Below are 21,259 nucleotides of genomic sequence, written 5' to 3'. Positions count from 1 at the left end.
TCTTAAAACGGACGAATTGAGCCGAGATGTCGGTTTCCGTTCGCAGCGGTCTACTACTTGGGCATTTCCAAGTCAAACTTCCCGTGACTCTCCTGCGATGTCACATATATGCGGTTGTTATCATGGGCACTTTGTCATCGCTGCTCTGCGCATGTCGCAAAACACTGCACGTCATGGCCCTCCCTTGTCACCTTTTCGCCGGCAGACCCCGTCTGCTTTCTGTCAGGCCGGGACTCAGTCTGGAAGCGCCACCGGCAACGAGTCGGGAGCCCGCAGTGGCTGATAACTTGCCCCGCGGCACTCCTTCCCTTTTCAAGTGAGCGACACACAATGCTTTTTTTTTTTTCTGTTTCGGCGCCGCCGTTTAGAGCTCGGTGGGCATGGAAAGTCCTTCAGTTGGGAGGGTCAGAGGTCAAGAGTGCCGGCGGAAAAAAACTCCTCGGGGCTAAACATTTGATCTTTACCAGCTGTGTCACAGACCGCCATTGTTTTTCTGTCTGCAGGATTTTTACAGTGAGGGTCTTGGTCTCACTGTAAGAGTGACAGCTGCAGTGCCGCGGGGTCTACAAGGGGCATGTTAGCATAAATAAACAAAGTCTCTGCCGGGGTCAGAAATGCTGCGCTGGAGTTGGCAACAATTTGACGACTTTCATGGCAAATCGGCAAAGTTGGACACTGAGCTCCACCGACATCGTCAAATATTTACACTTTTCACAGTTTCTCGTGTTCCTTCATTTAGTATTAGTATTAGCTTCCATTTTGGGAGTAGTTGGCTCTCGTACAACAAATGGAAGTGGCCCTAAAACGGCACCTACACCACCAAAATGGCCGACAATCAATCTCTGTTGTTGACGAGCAACATTGTGTCGTCTTTGACTTTTTTTCTGAGCACCAGAAGACATCACAATCATTCAACCCGGGAAAAAAAAATTCCACTATCCGATATCGTCCTTCAAAATCAATCATCCTCCAGTCCAACCAGTGGCCCTGAATCTGGCTCGAATCCTGCTTTTCCCATCAAGCCCAAGTGCTTCAACAGAGTCGTTGGAATAATGCTCCAGGATGACTCTGTTTCCATCCAAACGGTGACAAACACGCGCAGCAGAATTCCGACGCAATTCAACGCCAAGTTCACGGCCCCAACGCGGTGTCAACACCTTCGGCGAGCTTCTGGTTTTTCCTTTTTGCTCATGTGTCAAGTTTCTGAACTGGTTGCATTCTGTTGAAAAATTAACAAAAATCACAGATTTTTTTTTTAATTCCGCTCCTGCTAAGGAAGTTAGCGTTTACAAGAAATTATTTGACTCTTTTGACTTTTGGGTTGCCTGATAAAGTGTTGCTGGGTGTGGAGAATTGCCCTGTGTCAAGTAAGCCCATGTCAATAGTAGCGACCAAAATTATCGCTTTTTGCTCAGCTTATGCTAAGAACGTTAGCATTTTTGGATCATGAAATGATTTAGTTCTGCGACTTACATATTTCCCTGCAAAGCGTATCGAGGCCATTGTAAAAGATCTTTGTTGTGTTGAAATGCTGCTTTAAGTGAGGAATTCAGCCAATTTTGTGATTTGACTTTTCATGTTGCTACTAAGCTAGTTAGCCTTTCCATTTCAACAACTAACTAACGAACATGCTGCCTATTTATCGACTCAAGATGGCACAACATGAAGCGCGAACGGTTTATTTTGGCACGCAGAGGTAAACAAACACTATTTACTGCCTAATAATAGTTAACGGCCTATTTCAGTGGCTTCATCATGAAAGTAAATCTGGACTCTTGTCCCGAAACTTGGCACGTTTAAACCTCATGGAAAACACCTCCAATCATGACTGTCAGTGGTTCCCCGAGGTGCTTGTAATGTGTCTTTTTAGTGCGGGTGGGAGCGCAAATATGCCGTAACATCTGCGAAGCTCCTCGGCGAGCAAAAGCATACGCGGGTCCAAACATATTGCGGAGGCATTAAGGGGCGGCTTTGACAAAAGGCCGCATTGTCAATCGCTACCCTTTCGCCGGCGACGCGTCTCCCTCTCTTTCAGCCTTGCAGACGGCCTGCCTGACCTGGCAACCGCGCCCGGGACCTGGCAAGCCTCGGGGCCTGAGAGATTTGCGAGGCGCTTAGGCTTGCCAGGTTTGGCACGGTTAAGCGCAGAGTCATTGTTGGCTAACATGCCGCTGAAGGGGAGTCCTCTACCATTCGTATTGCAAAGGAATTCACTAATAACTGAATAGTGCAAATATGGAAAGACGTGTTAAGTGCATTCATTTTAGGTTGAGTCTGTTAATTTATCTTTTATGTATCTATCTACAGTCATACCTCGGTTTTTGACCATAATCTGTTCCAGAAGTCTGTTCGAAAAACAATTTGTTCGAAATCCGAAATTACTTTTTTAGCCCATGATTAGCGGCTAATACACGATGCAGAAATTAAAAAAAAGTCTGATTTGCGTAAATCACAATGACGTCAATGAACGCTACACGAAGAAGCGTCACTTCCTCATGTAAGGAAGCCAAGTGGGGTCGAGTGGCGTATTCGGGTTTGCTCAGTTTGGTCGAAAAACGGTTTTCGGTCATAATCTGAGGTGTAAAAATCTCAAATTTTCTGGTCAAAATCCGATTTGGTTGATAACAGAGACGTCCGAAAACCGAGGTTTGACTGTACTTGAAAAGGCACAAAATAAATTGTTGCAGAGCTACATAAAAAAAAAATATTCTCAAATCTAAATAGAAGATATTAAGTCCTGTCATAAAATGCGAATGAATTGAAATATTTGCATAACGCCCCCCCCAAAAATCTATAAATAAAAAAATAAATACACGGAAAGAGAAAGATTGCCATAAAATGTTCTGAATTTTCAATGTATATAAAAAAAATTAATTCGCCAGATGTCCCAGAGCGTAAAAAACAGGTGGGTCGGGTACGGCGCCACAGCCGCCGCTGCCCCCGCCACCAGCCTGGCAGGGTTTCAAACCTGCAGGCTCTAACCTTTCATTGACACGCTTCGCCTGACACGGCGGGCCCGGGGGCCGCCATCTGCCTGCCATCTCCTATCTGTGTGTGAGTGTGTGGTGCTGCGGCGCTCCATCATTTAGAAGGAACACCTGTGTCACCCCAACATTTTGGCTCCGGAACCCCACGTCACTATTATGCAACAAGCGCTCTGTTTACTTACATATGAGGGACATAAAAAAAAAAAAAAAAAGGCTGGAGCGCCGATAAGCATTCCACTAGAATTCGCTTTTTGTTGATGACGAATGTGACTGTACAAATTTGACGACTTTCCATTTGGCAACTGTAACTTTTGTATACGTCATAGTACAAGTCATTAGGATTGAACCTTTTTAAGGTTAAAAAAAAAAAAAGCACAAATAAGATTCCCGGAGCGGCTTTTATTCGTGGCGGACATTGTGCCGTGCAAATGTAGGGGCTGAAGAAGGAGAAGGGGAAAAAAAAAAAAGCCCGCTTGCGTTTATTGACAATGACTTAGCCTCGGCATTATGTACAAAGATTGAGCAATTTGAACTCCTGATGCACATTGGGCCGCAATTTGCCAATTCTCTGGCGGGAGCCATGGACAGCCCATTGGGCTGATTGACTACTGAAAGGCGCCGTTGCCTTTCACAAAAATGACACCGTACCAAGCGGCTCCATAGCAAAAGAGAAAAGGAAAGAAATATATTAAGGTGATTACAACCATTACACCCGCTGCATTTCTGGAAATTCACTTCAATAACATATCACACTGACGTGACTGCTAAATTTGTACATGCAATAGCACAGCGGCTACAAGTACCTGCGCTGATCTCGAAACATAAAAACATAAAACCCGCAAAATTTCAACCCCCCCGAAGTTCGCAGTTGACAGATGACAACAACACAAGGCAGAGCAAAAAAATAAAAATACATAATATGCTGCCAAAGTCATCCAGTGTGGAATTTGGCAAAAAATTTGCAGTTAAAATTGTAAGCTTACAAAATAGAGTTTTTGAAGCAAAAAAAAAAAGAAAACAAAGCATCAACAGTCATGCAAAATGTGTTTCCAGTTCGGGTTTGGGATCATTTTCACCAATGACGTCAATATGAGAGGTTGGCATAAAACATAATTGTGAGAAACAAACAAAACTTTGAATTTGACCCACCCCCCCCCAAAAAAATTAAATAATAAATTGGGAATTTATGCTGTTGACGAGACGTTAGCAAAAATAATCTTTTCTGGAAAAATACACTTCTTAAGTCATTGAAAACTTCTTTAATGTTAGCATAAACGATACAAAATTCGACAAAGATTGTAAATTTGTGGAAAAATTGCTCAAGTTTTTCATTTATCCTTGATCCCCAAATTGTTTGAAAAGACGCATCCTTGTCACGACATCACCTTTTTTTTAAAAAAATTGCCTTGCACTACAGTTAGCTTCCGTCGCACAAAACGCAGCACGTCATAAAAGCTTTAGCCAACATCTAATCTTCCCGGGGGATGGGGGAGGGGGGGGCGGCATAAACGTGACTTATAAAGCCAATGTCAAACATCATCGGCGCGAGCGAGCGGACATCTTGCAAGGACATCCATCACACGCGTATGGCAGCTTAACGCTAGCGTACGCTGGGCTAAACGCAACATGCTAAGGCAGGCACATCTGCTGGTCATAAAAAAAAAAAAATAAAATTTAAATAAAAAATAAACCCTTTATGTGTGCTCCCTCGTCCAATATGTCAAAAAATACAAACCATGACATGTACACGGTTAACTAATGCGGTCCGATGTCACAACCGCGCCGTAAATCTGCAGGATTAGAATGTTGCCTTTTTATTGAATCGTTTTACGGACGCGTTGATTTATTTTATGGTCATTTTGAAGGCGTTAGTCTTCCATTTCGCTGACAACACGGGAAAATGTTCACCCTGCTCATATTTTTCAAGGAGTTAGTGCCCGGTACACCTCCTAGTTTGACATGTTGTGACCACGGAGGGGCGGGCACACAAGAAGGATTTGAACTATTGTACACACACCCCCCCCCAAAAAAAAACAAGAAAAAAGAAAGGCTGTTCTTTTCAAGGAAAAAAAATTCTTGCAAAATAAAATGACCCTCCCCAAAACTTTTATATTTTATATACTCTAATTTTTCCTTCGACAAATGTGACATTGGAAACGTAAAATTAGATTTGTTTTAAACTCCGCCCCCAATTTTTCCTTTTTTAAATACACAAAAAAAAGGTAGCAAATGCAACTACTATCCGGGGGGGGGGGGAAATTTTTGTCTTTCTCGAGGTTCCCCTATTCTTTCTTTGACTCTGACAGGCATTGCGATTTTTATTGCAGGCAATTTGTCATTCCTAGAGCGTCTAATGTATTGGCACAAGCGCCCCACCCAAGAAGTCAGAAGTCCCTTTTTTTTTTTTGCGCATCCATCATCAAAGCCGCCATCAACGCAAGCATTTGGCCGAAAGCCGCTCGGTCGCCAGGGCTGAACGACTGACGCCCGTCTTGACCGGCGCTGACCCATAGATGGAGTGGTCGCCGCCGAGCGCACAGAGGGGCCAGTGTGCAGCGAGTGGTTGCCCCCCACCACCCACCCCCGCCCCACTTAAAGGAGGTTAGCAGCTCAAAGCCTTCTTGAGAGGCAACGTGCTCTTTGAGGGGCCTCAATGACCCTTTGCCAACACTCCAAAAGAGGCTCTGGGCCACATGGGACAAACTCTGCGTGGGACTGCAAACATTGGCCGTCAATGTGGCAGCGCAAAAAAACAGCAACAACGTAAATTCAAAACAGGTCAAGTGAAATCAATTATTAAAAAAAAAGAACAAATTACCCCCCCCATATGATTTATGTTTTTTATTTTAAAAAATTGTTTTACACAATTACAGTTGAAATGTACTGAAAAAAAGTTCTGCGATGTATTTTAAATTTTGAAATGTAAAATGGTGCCCTTTCAATCTAAAAATATGCAAATTTGTAATTTACTTTTTTCTTAAAAATATGAACTACTTTTTCCTCGAGAAATACGACTTTCTGGCAAGAAATAAAATTAGACAAAATTCAATTTTAATTGAAAAAAAACCCAGCCTTTTGTATTTATTTTTTTACAATTGAAAATCTCACTTTTGTGCCCCCCCCCCGCAAAAAAAAGCTTTTAAATTACCTGCAGAATAATTTTACTTATTCCCCCTTTCATACAATTTTGCTAATACAGTATTCAAATATTTATTAGAAAAAAAACAACATCAACAACGGTGACAACACTACTCTTTGCCCCCCTCATTATGATGTAAACAGATTGTAAAACGTTTGTTAGGCGCCAACAATCTCTGACCTGCATCTATTGCGCGGCGAGCAACATAAAGGCGGCAAATGTTACGCACCGGCGAGTGCCGGGAACACCCGAGGCAAACCGGTCCAACATATTGTTTTCGTCACAATCCGTAAGGCGATCTTCCTCCTGCTGACGAGTCACTGTTCCGGAAAGTGAGCGAGCATCGCGTTTAAGGAAGCTTCGCGGCTAAACTGTTTGTTTTCACCACATGGAGCAGAGAAAATTCAAGCAAGCCAATACGAACGGCATGCCTGGCAACGCAGCTGAAACTCCTGTCCAAATTGATCGGAATCATTTATATTTAAATATATATACACACACACACACACACACACTGTATTGGCCCGAATAGAAGACAAATAATACTGAAAAAGTGGGGGTCGTCTTATATTTGGGGTCTAGACATTATAGCCATTCATGGCGCTAGATATTGAAGCGAATGCTGAACTTGACTCCCCAGGCCAAAGTGAAACCCTGTCATGAAGAATAAAAATAAAAATAGCGGTAGCACGAAGAAGAAAAATAAAAAACCGCGGTAAGAAAGAAAAGAATAATATAAGAGATAACAGAAAATTGAGAAATGTAGCGACAATCAGGCTTTTTCTCTCAAATATATTGTTAGAATCATTTGTTTCAGATGTACTGTAATGATTTTCTGTATAAAAATTAATTTGGTGTTCAAAAAGTCTTTTTTCAAACTTGAGTCTTGAAAAAGAGGGGGTCATCTTATAATCAGGGCCGTCTTATTTTCGGGCCAATACGGTAATAAATAAATAAAGACTAAAAATCAAAATAGGCAAGAATAGTGGCACTATAGAGGCAATATATGGGAATCGGGCCAAAGTTATTCCATTCGTAAATCAACTTGGGCATGCAATAAAGTGTCCCTCTTCCCCTTCACTCAGCCGTCTTTTTGGCTCACTCGGCTTTATATTTGCAGCTAGTTCAAGGGAAAGACGGGTCTGTTTTTTTCTAGTTCTACAGACAGACAACGGAAGGGGGGGACAAATGTGACAAACAGAAAACGTTCCACTTTCTGAAGTGGGCCCCAAAGCCTCCTGAACTGCCCAACCAATGTTCTCATGTTGCCACTGGATGCAAAAGTCAGCGACAACAAAACCGAGGTACAGATTTGGCCTTGCAAATTTCCCCACCCGACGATGATTGCGTCACGTCACCGTAAAGACGTTTTGGATTTTTGTAAGGGCGAAGTGAGGAAATGATCAATAGCACATTCCACCAAATGACTGAGATGTCAAGAGAACCATCAGGTACTATTTAGCCAGAAGTCCGTCCAAAAATAATAATTAAAAAAAAAAATTGTTCACGTAGTCCATTTCAGTGTTTTATCTCGAGCTGCCGTAAAAGGGAAACCGACAAAGCAATTTTAATGTTTTTGTTTTGTTGAAACCAGGGGTGTCAAACTCATTTCACATTGTGGGCCATCTACGGACTCGGTAGATGTTAAGTGGGCCAAACCATTAACATTATACAATACTGTGCTATAAATCACCAAAATATCATCTATTTCCTTTGTTTTGGTATAAAGAAGCATTAATTGACGCTTCCATATCATTTGCCGTGTTGGGTCTATCTCAGTGACAGAATGAGACTGCCGTTTTCTTCTCTGATCAAAACAATGTTGTCTTCTTCTGTGATCAAAACAGTGTGCCCCCCTAGTGGATAATCAACGAATAGCATTTTATTTAAAATATTCATTCTGTGTCTTTAATGCATTTTTTTTTTCACTTTTAAATTATCCTGCGGGCCAGATCGAACCTCCTTGGGGGCCGGTTCCGTATGTTTGACATCACTGGTTTAAACCTTCAGAGGTCGTTATCAGTATCGGGAAAGCAAAAGGTTTGCTCGCTTCCAGGTCTACCTAAGCACTCAGGTGAGACGGACTCCGATTTTTTTTTTTCCACTGGGGAATTGTCAGCTTGGGTGACAGCTGCTGCTTCCTGCCTTTATCGCACAACAGGAACTGGCTGTGTTCCAGTGAGTGTGTGTGTGTGTGTGTGTGTGTGTGTGTGTGTGTGTGGACAACGGGCCCAGGTGCAGCGAGGCCCAGGTGTTCCTCCGTGAACAACACAATAGTGGACGTGTGCAAATACACTGGGACAGACAAGCAAATGGAGAGCGACGGCTTTGCGAGAGGACACCTGCTGAGCACCTGCACGGGATACGCAAGGGACACCCACATGACACTCACGCACACACACATGCGCGCACGCACAGCGTTGAACCACCCCCACCAATAAATATGTATTGTTCTCCAAGGGTAATACAATTAACTATCGTAGCTCACATGTACCGTTTTAAAGTGCTTCCCTGGGCCCTCCTAGATTCCTATTCTTTGCTCGTGCCCTCTGTGAATTGTACACGAAGCAAACTCTGAATGAGAATAATGACGATAAAAGATGGAGCGCAACAGTTCACAAACTGCAATTGCAGACTACTGAGAGCTAACAACTTCCGGTGATGTAATCACGTGCCACCGTAAATGCAAGATTTACCTGCTTTATTTTATTTTTAAATATTTTTGCGGTGAAAATGAGACTGATAAGATGATTAGGGTGCAGTGTACATTAACACAAAATTATATATTATTAAGGGCGGCCCGGTAGCCCAGTGGTTAGCACGTCGGCTTCACAGTGCATAGGTACCGGGTTCGATGCCAGCTCCGGCCTCCCTGTGTGGAGTTTGCATGTACTCCCCGGGCCTGCGTGGGTTTTCTCCGGGTGCTCCGGTTTCCTGCCACATTCCAAAAACATGCGTGGCAGGCTGATTGAACACTCTAAATTGTCCCTAGGTGTGAGTGTGAGCGCGGATGCTTGTTCGTGTCTGTGTGCCCTGCGATTGGCTGGCAACCGATTCAGGGTGTCCCCCGCCTACTGCCCGGAGACGGCTGGGATGGGCTCCAGCATCCCCCGCGACCCTAGTGAGGATCAAGCGGTTAGGAAGATGAATGAATGAATGAATGAATATATATTATTAACATGTACAAAGACACATACATATGGTTGTTTGTTTTTTTTTCTCCTCGACACTGCTCGGATCTACTTGGGACCTATCTCAGATCTACCAGTAGATCAGGATCTACCTAATGAGCACCCCTGATCTAATCGATTATGTGCGTTAATTTTAGCAATAACTAGTATTTTCCAAGGAGATTTCACAACATTATAGTTTGAAATGGCCGTGAGGGATAGAAAATGCAGTCTTTTCATTGCCAGCACTCTGGGACATGCATCACTAGTCCAGAAGCGAGTGAGCGTGTGTGTGTGAAAAATGAGAAGGGGCCTAAATGAGCTCCTGGAGGTGCTGACCCTTCTTCTCGCCGCGCCGTCAGAGAGATGACTGGTAGCGCTCCGGTGGAGCGAGGCCGCAAGCACACTAACCTCTCTCTCTCTCTCACACACACACACACACAAATTGATAGGAGCCTTGTGAGGGGCGCACACAAACCTGGCCCACTTCTAAACTAGACGAGATAAAGCGTGAGCTCATTTCTCTTGACATGAAAAACATGACAAAAACGTAAATGGCAGCCAGCCCGGACACTCAAGAGCGAGTGGCGTGCGTGGGAACATCTCCGATAGCATAACCCCTGGCAAAAGACTCTTGGCGACATTTCCAATGACTCGGAAACACCTTTGATTTGTTGTCGTTTCATTTACTGAAAGGTTTGCGGCGCATGGTTTATGTAATGTAATGATGATTAGCTTTGTTTGGGCCGCTGTTAGGTTGATGTGCCAAGGTCAAATAAGGAAGCGGAGTGGCACGTCACGATTCCAAGCAAATGTTCAACTTTATAGGGCGTGTATTCACTTTATGAGCACAATTTAATGTGCCGATTGTTACAACTGAGTTAATCGAGTAAACAAGCAAGCTAACAATACACGAGAAGTGCTTCCGGCATTGGACAAACCGCCCCAGTAGTCTTGACACAGTTTGAGAACTTCGAATATTCCAAATGTAACATTTCCTCTCCACTGCTTTCGTGTTGGACACGAGACCAAGAAATAATTTGGTCCTTCCGTGAAGGCGGCCCCAGCCGGCGCCCTCAAACAAGACAGTCGCATGGCGGCCAGGACGTTAACGCGAGATATTAAAGCAGCCGTGACTTACACGTTTATGGCTTGGAAATGAAGCGACGTGAAAGAGAATAATGGGAAGGCCATAAAAAGCAAATAGACGCTATAGGTTGTAATATCCATTACCTTTTAAGAGCTGAAGATAATGACTACACCTGCTTTTAACTGTGCCGCAATATATTGAGGAAAAAAAAAAAACTTCAATGACAATGTGGCTGAAAAAGTGGGAGGGGAGGAAGGAAAAAAAAAAATCACATTTCAAGAAAAACGTGTTTTATTCTTATTAAATGTATTACAAACTTGTTCATGTGGTGACAACACAAAAGGGGGGGGGGAATCACGTCACAATCTCCCGACAATCGGCGGAAGATGAAGATTTGGCAGGGCCACACTAGAAAATGTGGGCATTTTAAAAGAACAAAAATGTTAGGACGAGCAACATTTTTGGGGGGGGGGGGGGGGGAGGGGGGGGGGATTTAAAAAAAATGTTTTTGAAATTTCACACATGACTTTTCCCCAAACATAAATCACGAGTTGAAATTTTGCAACATTTCTTTTTCAGTGTATTTTAACACTCATTGGGAGCCCCAATCCAAGAAAACCCCCAGAATTTCGGGGTTAAAATGAACCCAATGTGGGTCAAAATTAGTGCTTGGTGTTTTTAAAAAACAAAAAAAAAACAAAAAAAAAACAAGCAGTTATTTTGAAGGAAGGCTGTACCGAATAAATTGGCCAGCAAGTGTCAATCAGTCATACAAATAAAGCTTCCGTCACAACTGTGATGGCATTTGGGAGAATCGGCAATAAACTTCCAGGTAGATGTCTTGAAGGTCTATTACGTCAACTTATCTTCATGTTGCGAAGTGGCAGGGGTGTGCGGATGAAAGCATTCTGCTTTTATCCGAGAGGCTCCTTTGCCATGCAGCCTTTTACTGGAGGTGAGGAGGTCATGGGAGAGCGCTCAGGGTGGGATAAAGAAGGCATTGACGCATTCTCGTTCTTAAAAGGCCGCCGCCGCAGCAGCATAACTGCTCCCGGCCGCCGTGGCGTCTCTCGCATTCAAATGAACGCAGCGCATTTGCGATGCTAATCCAGGTAGAAACGCGCCCATCACCATTTCACGCACGGATTCCAATCTCGCACGTCTCCGCCGGGGCAGCAAAGGGGGAGGTGCGGCGCAACGTGACAGGAAACATGATTGTCTCCTGTGCCGTGAGGGGAGATTTACATATTTTTTTCCCCCACTCGGAGAGGACGTGACTCCGCGGAATTACCGGAAGGGCGAGCCGTTCCCAACCATTGTGCGGCGGGAAATGATGCTTTCAACCCACCCCCACCTCCCCACCGTTAAAATCTTCACAATGATGATTTACGGCGGAACCTCGGTTTTCCAGATTAATCCATTCTTGACAGTCAAGCTAAAGTTTGAAAACCAAAGCAATTTGTCTGCTTAGAAATTATTTGCATCCAAGTAATCTGTTCCAGACAGCCACTAATACAGTCGTACCTCGGTTTTCGACCATAATCCGTTCCAGAAGGCGGTTCGAAAACAGATTTGTTCAAAATTCGAAACTATTTTATCAGCCCATGGTTAGGGGCTAATACACTATGCAGAAATAACAACGACAAAAAACGGCAGATTGCGTAAACATGTCGGCTCACAATGAACGTTACGCGAGGAAGTGTCGCGTAAGGAAGCCGAGACGAGTGGCGTATTCGGGTTTGCTCAGTTTGGTCAAAAAACGATTTTCGTATTCCGTCGTCGTATTCCAAGGCGTAAAAATCTCGAATTTTCTGATTTTCTGGTCATAAAAATGATTTGGTTGAGAACAGAGACGTTTGAAAACCGAGGTATAACAAAACACTGTATTAACAAAAATACATTTGAGGGAAACTAACATCTTTTACATACGCAGTGAGATCAACCGTTGATGGGATTTGTTGCCGAGCACACCGAAAAACTATTGCCTTGAGTTGCGAATAAAAACTTACTAAAATACGCCTTGCCATCTGTTGGACCCTTATTACAAAATGTACGTAACGCTTTGAATGAATGTGCGCCGATTCCAGGAAACGAATGACCAAGCACACTTTTTTAATGTACGAAAACCAAGTAGATGGCCGAACAGGGCCAAAAAATTGACGATTTGGGGGGGGTTTGTTGCTGAAGACATATTTAGCCGTACAATTGAATATCCTTCCTCTAGGTGGCAGGATTGCTCGGATTGCATTATGTGGGTCTACCTAATGAGTCTGAAAGACTGACGACATCGCTTCCCGTTTGTGTTTACTTGGTCTCCCACGGCTCCTTTCAGTCCACGTCCATGTCCATGTTAATCTCGTTGCTGAGGTTGAGGTAGAAAAAGGCGTAGACGCAGACGACAAAAAACAAGATGGCCACGACGAGCAAAAAGGCGTCCTGGAAAGAAAAAACACATTTTGTCACCGGTCGGTCACCTGCGTGCGGCTGATGCTTCCATTGGCCCACATGAAATAAAAGTTAGGAAATTGGGAAGTATGTACAAGACCGAAGAATAAATGAGCAAGGTACGTACAACAAGCACCTCAGAAAATACGTACTTATATATAGGAAATACTTAAGTAGATGTAAATAAGTACATCATACACTTAACTCACTCAATGGCAGCCATTTTCACTGGAGCAACCCCCTCAATCCCAGCGTTTTACTGGATTTTGGCTGATCTTGCAAGGCCCACAGAATAATTGGTTCTCATGCTAAACATGGAGCCTACCAAAATAAAGTTTGGACTCTCTTCTTTCAGCAAATGGCTAAGTTTGATGAAAATGGCGATACCTGGGCAAAAAACGCAGAAAAAGAGCTTTTTGTAAAAGAATGCATTTCAAGCATGTGAAGCACCACTGCCACCTACTGGTCGCTTTTTTACATGATTTACAATGTAAACAACTTAATCTCATTCACAGATTGCATCAGACCCTCCTCCTCTCTGTGACGCAAAAAAAAAGGAAAAAAAGACAGACGTAAAAGTACGTCCTTGGTAGGCGGCGCCTAATTTTAAAAAGACGTACAAGTACGTCTTGTGGAATGAAAGTTAAGAGTCACATAAAATAATTTTTAAAGGTGTATTCAAAATCGACTCGAGTAAGTCACTGTCATGGCGCCACTAGTGGCAGACTAAAGGAAGCATGAGGTTGCCTGCACGATTCCATCGAACACACTTATCGATTAAAAAAATAAAAGATCGACTATTTGAGCATTGACGTTTTGTGAAGAATGACGAGCAATACGTTGTGTAATTTGGTGTGATTTGCAGAGGCCCAGAGGGGAAAAAACACTAAAAGGCGCTAATCTCAATTTAAGAGTCTGGCTGCAATCACCAACTCGAAAAGAGAAGTGACCTATTTTTTGCCGTTCTATTGTTTAATTGTCCCTTCACACACGAGTGGCGGTCCACTTGACGAGTGGCGCCACCGCTCGTTAAATCATCTTCATCAGCTCCACTTTCACGAGGCCCACTCCGACTTTCTCCACTTGTTCGTTATCCGCCCCGAATCATTAGCAAAAACTTTCTCATTAGCCATGGAGAGCTTGGAGGGCTTCTGACGCTGAGAAGAACTAGAGTCAAACTGGGCCAGAGTCACTGCAGAGACACGTATATTAAAAAGTGGAGGAAAAAAAAAATGTACTTCCGGTTTAGGCAGCCAACTCAGGCCGGTCTAAAAATTGTCTGACTTGAAATGTGGCTCACCATTTGCAGTAAGAATAACACATTCAGAAGAAGCGTTACAGATCGTTCATTTTTTGAGTTTCAAGGAAGGTTTCGTGTTTGTCCGCAACCCGTTTAGGCAGCAAGCTAGCTCAGTCTCAAACCATCAATGTGGACAACATCACACTTTTTGTATTGATTTTTTTTTTGCGTTGTTTCATCATCACTGCGTTTGTAGATGGTGCTGGGGATCATTCCCTTCCGCTTTCTGTTTCTTTAGCAAACTGGTTGGGGTGAGTGTTGCAAAATAACCCAACACCAAACTTGGTTGTCACTTCAGCCTTTCATATTTGCAGGTAGTGCTATGGATCATTTATTTCGGCAACACATTTAGGCATCAAACTAGTTCGGTCGCAATGCCTCAAAATGTACATCATCAAACGTTGCTCTCAAGTTTGCAGGTCAGCAACAAAACATTCCGGTTTAGATTTTTGTCAGCAACCCATCGAGGGAGCAAACCGGTCTTAATGCCTCAAATGCTGCGACAATAACTCTGCCTTCATTTTAATTTAGTTTCCGCATTGCATGTGTTTAACTCCCCGATTCGTCTTCAGCAGCCTCCCGTTAAGGCAGGAATCTAGTGCGACTTCCCTCGCGTCGTCATGTTGTTAGATTGGTCGAATTTCACCAAATATCATAGTCCAGCTCCAGCTAAACGCAATGCGCGTTTTTGTGAACGCAGAACGCGTCAAGTTCCACACAAGTCACCGCCAACCGATCACAGTTGTGACAGCAAAAGTCCCACCCGTCTAACACTCTCTGGCTCACTCTCTCCATGCCAAGTGGTCCAGACGGCTCTGCTCGCAGCACAGCCGCCAGACAGGCTGTCCTGGCAGCTGCTGACTCCTCATGCCGCTACGTCGGGTTGGCGCTACACGAAGGGAGGCCAGCTGCCTCCACAAGACAGGAAGACAAGTGTGGATGATTGGGAAGGAATATTTATGGAGAACCCCCTAAAGCAAAAACAAACCCCCTGATCCATATACTCTAATCCAGGGCTCGGGAACCTTTTTGACGAAGAGAGCCATGAAAGCAAAATATTTTGGAAATGTATTTCAGTGAGAGTCACACACACACATATACACTGTATATTCATTTATATATATATACATATATATACATACACACACACACACACACACATATATATAAAGTGAATTCAATAAAATGCCAGTATAATATATTCTTTTCAATAATTTTGTGATAATACTCACTATTAATGTGAATGGTTTTCCATTCCTCTCGATTGCTAAAAATCCAGCAAAACAGGCGGAATTATAATCCCCTTGCCGGATCCATACGTGGAGTTGGTGCTGGCTAGCTTTGCACCCTGCTTCCTTTCTGGTGTATTTTGATGCGAACGTAGCATGGCGAGTGTCAAAGTGCCGCTTTACATTACACTGTTTCATCGATGGTATTTTGTCACTGCAAATCAGACACACCATCTTATACATTTAGGATTAGCTTTGAGCTAATGACCGAGCGTGCTGATTCAAAAGGGGGCGTATACCCGTTTCCCCAGCAATGGCCTACGTAGGCCAGTAACTTCTAATTAAAATTGCTCTTGCCGCCAACTGCAGCTCTGAACAGAACGTGAGCAGTGAAAAATCGATGGATGGATTAAACAAGCGAGAATATTTTGTCTGCGAGCCAGATGCAATCATCAAAACAGCCACAGGTTCCAGACCCCTGCACTACACCAAAAACACCCCCCCCCCCACCGATCCATATACTCTAATCCCAATTGTGAGGCAAACCCAAAACCAGATTCCAACCTGTCCTTCCCCAAAACCAGTGGTTTTTCAACCAAAATGTTAAAAAGGTCCCGAAGTGCAACAAGGAAATGTTTAGTCGACAACTAATCATCAGGATTTCAGTTATTTTTTTTGTCCACACATTCGACATTGGATTAACTACGACTGTGCCTGGTCTGTTGAGCGATGTGGAATTGCTAAAGCGTTCACCCGAACACCCTCGCATCCAGGCTGAAGCTACCATCGCACCACTTGAGGCCAAAGAGCTCCGAGATTCTTAATACCCTCGGTCCCCGAGGTATTTTTAATCCAAGACTCTCCTTGTCTTCTTGTCCAAACATGAATAATTCACGAGCCGTATCAATATTTCAAGATAGCGACTAATCTAATTGGATTAAAGAGGTGCTTGATGAGGCCCTGCCGTGGCTCGGCGGTGCATATTTTTAAAAAAAGATGACCATTTCATCATTGGCGTGCGTTTAATCCTGCGGCAGGATGGCGGAACATTAATGAGGAAAGGCGACCAATTATTCAAACACCGGAACGGAACAATAGTGCTATATTTGTACTCAATTATAGCGCACAGCGACTTGGTACTTACTTAAATCCATTTTTTTCTTTTTTGTTCCCCAATGTCGACTGGAAAAAAAATGTCATCTTACCCTGAATCCGGAGGAGCTCTTCTTGGCTTCCGCTTTGAGCCGCGTGGCCTTCAGAACCGATTTTGTCTTTTTGTAGTCCTGCTTACCTGCAGAAATCAAATTTTTTTTGCATGACTGATTGATTGTTTTAGTGTCGAAGATGCTTTTGAAAGGAGGTGGGGGTGGGGTGGGGGGCACCCACCAATTTGTTTCCTGTACTGATCAACTGGTAGGTTGGTGGCGCTGGCGTCCTTCTTCCCCATTTTCCTTCGTCACCTAGAAAAAAAAAGTATGTAAATTCCATTAAACTCCTTCCAACTTCCCCCTAAAAAACAATTAACATATTTATATTTTGATTTTCAATGAAGGAAAAAAAAGCACTTGATAATAGTCTTTAAAAACATACAGCAAAGTAAATATTAAACCATTTTTCTGACTTCAATTCAATGGACGTGGTGCTGCTCCTTTTGGTCTGCACACCTTGGCTATGCACCTCAGGGGACCACGGGGACCGAGCCACATCCTCTGTAAGATTTCTCATTATCGTTAGCCTTTATTTAATTTGGACTGTTGCTTTTTAAAATTAAGTGTTAATTAGTTTTTAGTCATGGCTTCTGGAGAATTTTTTTGCTGGTCAACTCATGATTGACATGCAGACCAAATTCTGTGCTCCGAAACGAAAGCCGGTTTCAAGGGCTGAATTTTCAACCGAGATGGATGCTGCTGTTTGGTTCGCAAGGTTACAGGAAGGAAATGTGTCATTGTCAAGTCGTTCGGTGAGAAAAACAAAAGATGGGACATGTGGTTGATTTCCGTACATCCGCGAGGTGGGATTCTATTCATTTTCGTCACCTTTTTGTCAGCGAGAACGCTCGCGATCCATCTCATTGACGGAACCATCACATTCGAGCCAGTAGTTTCACTTTAATTAGTTCAACAGCTCCACCAGGCTAAAAATAAACTGCGGGGAGACTCTCATTAGCCAAGTGTTAGCATTAAAGAAAAAACACTTTTCCTTCTTTACCCAACTGCAGTTATTTACAAAAAGGTAAGTATTTTTTGGGAAAATCTGGCCACAGCTAATGGATAATATTAGCATAACATAATATGGCAAGCACATTTTTCCTGTGGCAAAATGAAAAATGAGGCACCAAATAAAGGAGAAGCACTTAGAGCAGATTTTTGACAATATTGAAAGAGTGGATAAGATATATTTGTACATCACGCCAAGAATATATTTGAAGAGAGGCTTTTCTTTCATTGCAGGTACTTATTGGCGCTACGCTGCTATTTTCTTTTTTCTAAGATGAAAAAAATAGGCATCTATTTGAGAAGAGGTGGTATTGTGTACAGGAGTAGACGTTTATTTAGAGGAGGTGCCAATTTGTGGACTTATTATGGTAATCATTGCCACCTACGGTTATCTTGCCCCCCCCCCTCCCTTAGACAAAAAAAGGATATCTAATTGAGAAGAGATGGTCAACTATCGTGAGGCTCTATACCTGTTAATTTGGTATGAGGGAATAACAAGCATTTATTTGAGAAGAAGCCTTTGATTTTTTTTTTAAATACCTTACATTTGCGTGCTTGGAATATTATTCAAAAAGCATCGTGACGCGAACAAGTAAGCCAAGTGTGGAAGGTCTCTATTGGGAAAAGTGTGAGCACGAAATGAGCACACTCAAGGAGCGTGCACAATGATTCCTTCTCGTGGGAGACACCTTGACAGTCACAGAGAATTGCACGAAAAGCCGTAAGGGGCATATAATGTTACGTTTTGTACAAATACACACACCACAATTACTACTTCGAAAATGAAACATCCCACTCCATTTTCCATTCATCGATACTCACAGTACCGTGTTCTTTTAAGTTATTGTTACGGCGCTCCGTAGAGGAGGCAACAGCTGGAACGCGGGCGAGACACACGAATGAGCCAAAAATATAAAATAGACAAACAAAAAGCGTTTTATTGTACTTTGGTCCTCAGTTCTTCCAAAACGCCAGCGTAGCACTGTTTGGCAGGGCTTTCCGGGTTTACACGTCTACAGGGGTGACGAGCGGAGTATCGTCCAATCAGATCTGAAAATCGGTGACATCCGCCAATAGGAGGGAGGGAGGGGCGGGGATAGACTGTTCGCTTGCCCTACCGCCCAAAAATGTCAATACAATCGTAAATCTTTACTTTTTTCGTCTGCCCCCATTCCCCCCCAAAAATAATTGAATGAATAAAAAAAAGAAAAGATTTGCTCCCCCGACACTCTGGAGGAGGTGGGCAACAGGAGGATGCTAACTAAGCTAAAAGCTACGATGGACAGTCCCTCCCACCCCCTCCAGCACGCCCTGACAGCACTAGGTAGCTCCTTCAGCCAGAGACCGTTACACCCGCGCTGCAAGAAGGAGAGATACCGCCGCTCGTTCCTACCGACTGCTGTCAGGCTGCTGATTAAAAATAATAATAATAATAATTAAATGATGTGAAAAACAATTGTAAATAGCACTGCGACTTATCCATTTTGTATTCATATTGCACTTAATTGAACGGTGTTTTTTTTCTTCTTCTTCCTACCCACAATCTTGCTGCTGTAGACTGTAAATTTCCCCAGTGTGGGACAAATAAAGGTTATCTTAATTTTTTGAAAAGCTTGAGCCAAAATACAATACAATACAATACAATACATGCTGATTTATATAGTCTTCAGCAGCGGAATTGCTTAAATTCTAGCAGCTTGTCAGGTTGACCATAAACAATAACATTAGGATATTAAAATATTTTTCCTGAAAAAAAATTAAATATTGACTTCAGCAATTATTTTGGGAAGCTGACAAAATCCAACACAGTGATTAAAAAACTATTCCGCTAAAAACTTGGCACATGTTGAAAAAAATTAGTATAACAAAGAATATTCCCGCTGGACAAGAAGCTGTGTTTGGTGTCTTGAGCCAAAATGGACGCCGCAAGGCAAGGTAACAACTTTATAAGACAAATTTCATAATCAAGGCGACAATGTCCTTCACACAACCACACATTACCTAAAAGCATTTACAATGAGAACAGCTGAAGACATTCACAAAGCAAAGACGACAATCATTGCTTCTTAAAAGTACCGGTACTCAAAATAACAGACACTGACAACATTTAAACACAAAGATTTTTAGACACTTAAAAGCTAAGGACAGAAATAAACTAAAAGCCTGCATAGTGAAATTGATTTTTAAAATGCTTAAAAAAAGGTCTTAACCACGATTTTAAAAGCATTCATACTTGGTGCTGACTTTACTTCTGTTGAAAACCTACTCTATATGCGTGCAGCATAACAGCTAAACGCCGCTTGATCATGTTTGCTTTGAAACCCGGGCTCCACTAATTGACTCGAAACAGGAAAGCTCAGAGCCCTACTGGAGCTTTGGCCCCAGAACCATCAAGTTTCACTCAGCTTAGAAAGGTTACAATGAATGAACCATATTTGGTAACCAGACTGAATTTGTAACACACACACACACACATACACACACACACACACACACACACACTGTAATCGCTCGACTTGTTTCCCAGCACAAGTTGCCATGACAGCCGAGTTTGACGCGTTAACAAACAGCATCGACCGGCGTGTCAACTGTGTTGTCCTAATATGGCCGTCAAACTCAGCGGGCGCAAGTGGCTTAATGCACACCAGCCTGTATAAAGTGCTTGTGTGATTAATTTCTCCCGTTGAGTGAAAAAAACCAAATGTGCTGTGACCTGTTAAACTGATAGATTCATTCATCCATCCATTTTCCGATTCGCTTATCCTCATACGGATTCGCGGGGGGTGGTCTCAGGGCAGTCGGCGGGGGACACCCTGTACCGGTTGCCAGCCAATCGCAGGGCAAACAGAGACGAACAACCATTCGCGCTCACACTCACACCTAGGGACAATTTAGTGTTCAATAAGCTTGCCACGCATGTTTTTGGAATGTGGGAGGAAACCGCAGTACCCGGAGAAAACCCAGGCTCAGGGAGAACATGCAAACTCCATACAAAAATATGCATAAGCGGTTAGAGTGGGAAAATACTGCAAGCGTTCTTTTCTTGATTGTGCAAAATTGAAATAAAGGATGTGAAAGTGACGCGTTATGCATATTAAAAGAATTTTCCAGAAGCAGTGGACATCGTGCAATCTGTAAAATGCAACGCCACAGTTTAGCTAGCAGGCGTCACAACTAGCGCTAAAATTGAGATCTGCAATGTGTGGTGTTGTTTTTTAAAATCTGCCCTTACATTTGATTTGCTTGAAAGTAGATATCAAATAAATTGGATATACAGTCAATTTTAAATCCAAGCTATGATAACCAAGCTTTCCATACCAAACGAAAAAGAAATAGTCACCTTTTTTTTAGGCCGTTTAAATCCCAATTGCTCGAAAGTAGATGTCAAATAAATCGGATATACAGTAGGCTCTAAATCAGAGCATGAATAGCTGCAATTTAAAGTCATATTGTTAGCCTGGAGGAGAGAACACGCGGGGATTATTTGCCGTTTAATATTCCGCTCTCATTTTTCGTGCTGCTGCAGCCCTTTATTGATGGGGGAGAGGTGCATCAGCGCAGATACAGCCAGCCAAATTAGTTTTTTATAAGTTAAGCGTCACACACCAGGGACCTGGAGGAGATACGTTATCATACAACAGATTTAGTTTGCACAAAAGGGGGCTTATGTGACCAACGTAGCG

General features: G+C 43.0%; 2 protein-coding genes across 2 annotated transcripts in view; both read right to left on the bottom strand.

The window, feature by feature from the left end:
• Positions 1–21,259, bottom strand: part of lratd2a (LRAT domain containing 2a) — a 151,687-nt gene that overhangs the window by 80,369 nt on the left and 50,059 nt on the right. The window lies entirely within an intron of this gene.
• triqk (triple QxxK/R motif containing) lies at positions 12,561–18,603 on the bottom strand. Its single transcript, XM_052070697.1, has 4 exons — positions 18,399–18,603; positions 16,747–16,820; positions 16,566–16,651; positions 12,561–12,822 (listed from the first exon to the last, which is right to left on the bottom strand). Exons 2-4 carry the CDS (start codon positions 16,805–16,807, stop codon positions 12,715–12,717), a joined length of 255 nt encoding a protein of 84 aa, XP_051926657.1. The 5' UTR covers positions 16,808–16,820; positions 18,399–18,603; the 3' UTR covers positions 12,561–12,714.

Source organism: Hippocampus zosterae, chromosome 7 (assembly GCF_025434085.1).
Source record: "Hippocampus zosterae strain Florida chromosome 7, ASM2543408v3, whole genome shotgun sequence".
Classification (NCBI taxonomy): Eukaryota; Metazoa; Chordata; class Actinopteri; order Syngnathiformes; family Syngnathidae; genus Hippocampus; species Hippocampus zosterae.
The sequence above is the reverse complement of the archived record's forward strand: the minus strand, read 5'-3'. Positions and strand labels throughout refer to the sequence as shown.

Coding starts and splice junctions, on each gene's coding strand:
- triqk (XM_052070697.1), bottom strand. CDS start 16,807: ATGGGGAAGAAGGACGCCAGCGCCACCAACCTACCAGTTGATCAGTAC. Junction 16,652..16,746: donor TCAGTACAGGAAACAAATTG/GTGGGTGCCCCC, acceptor TGATTTCTGCAG/GTAAGCAGGACTACAAAAAG. Junction 12,823..16,565: donor AGAGCTCCTCCGGATTCAGG/GTAAGATGACAT, acceptor TTTTCTTTCCAG/GACGCCTTTTTGCTCGTCGT.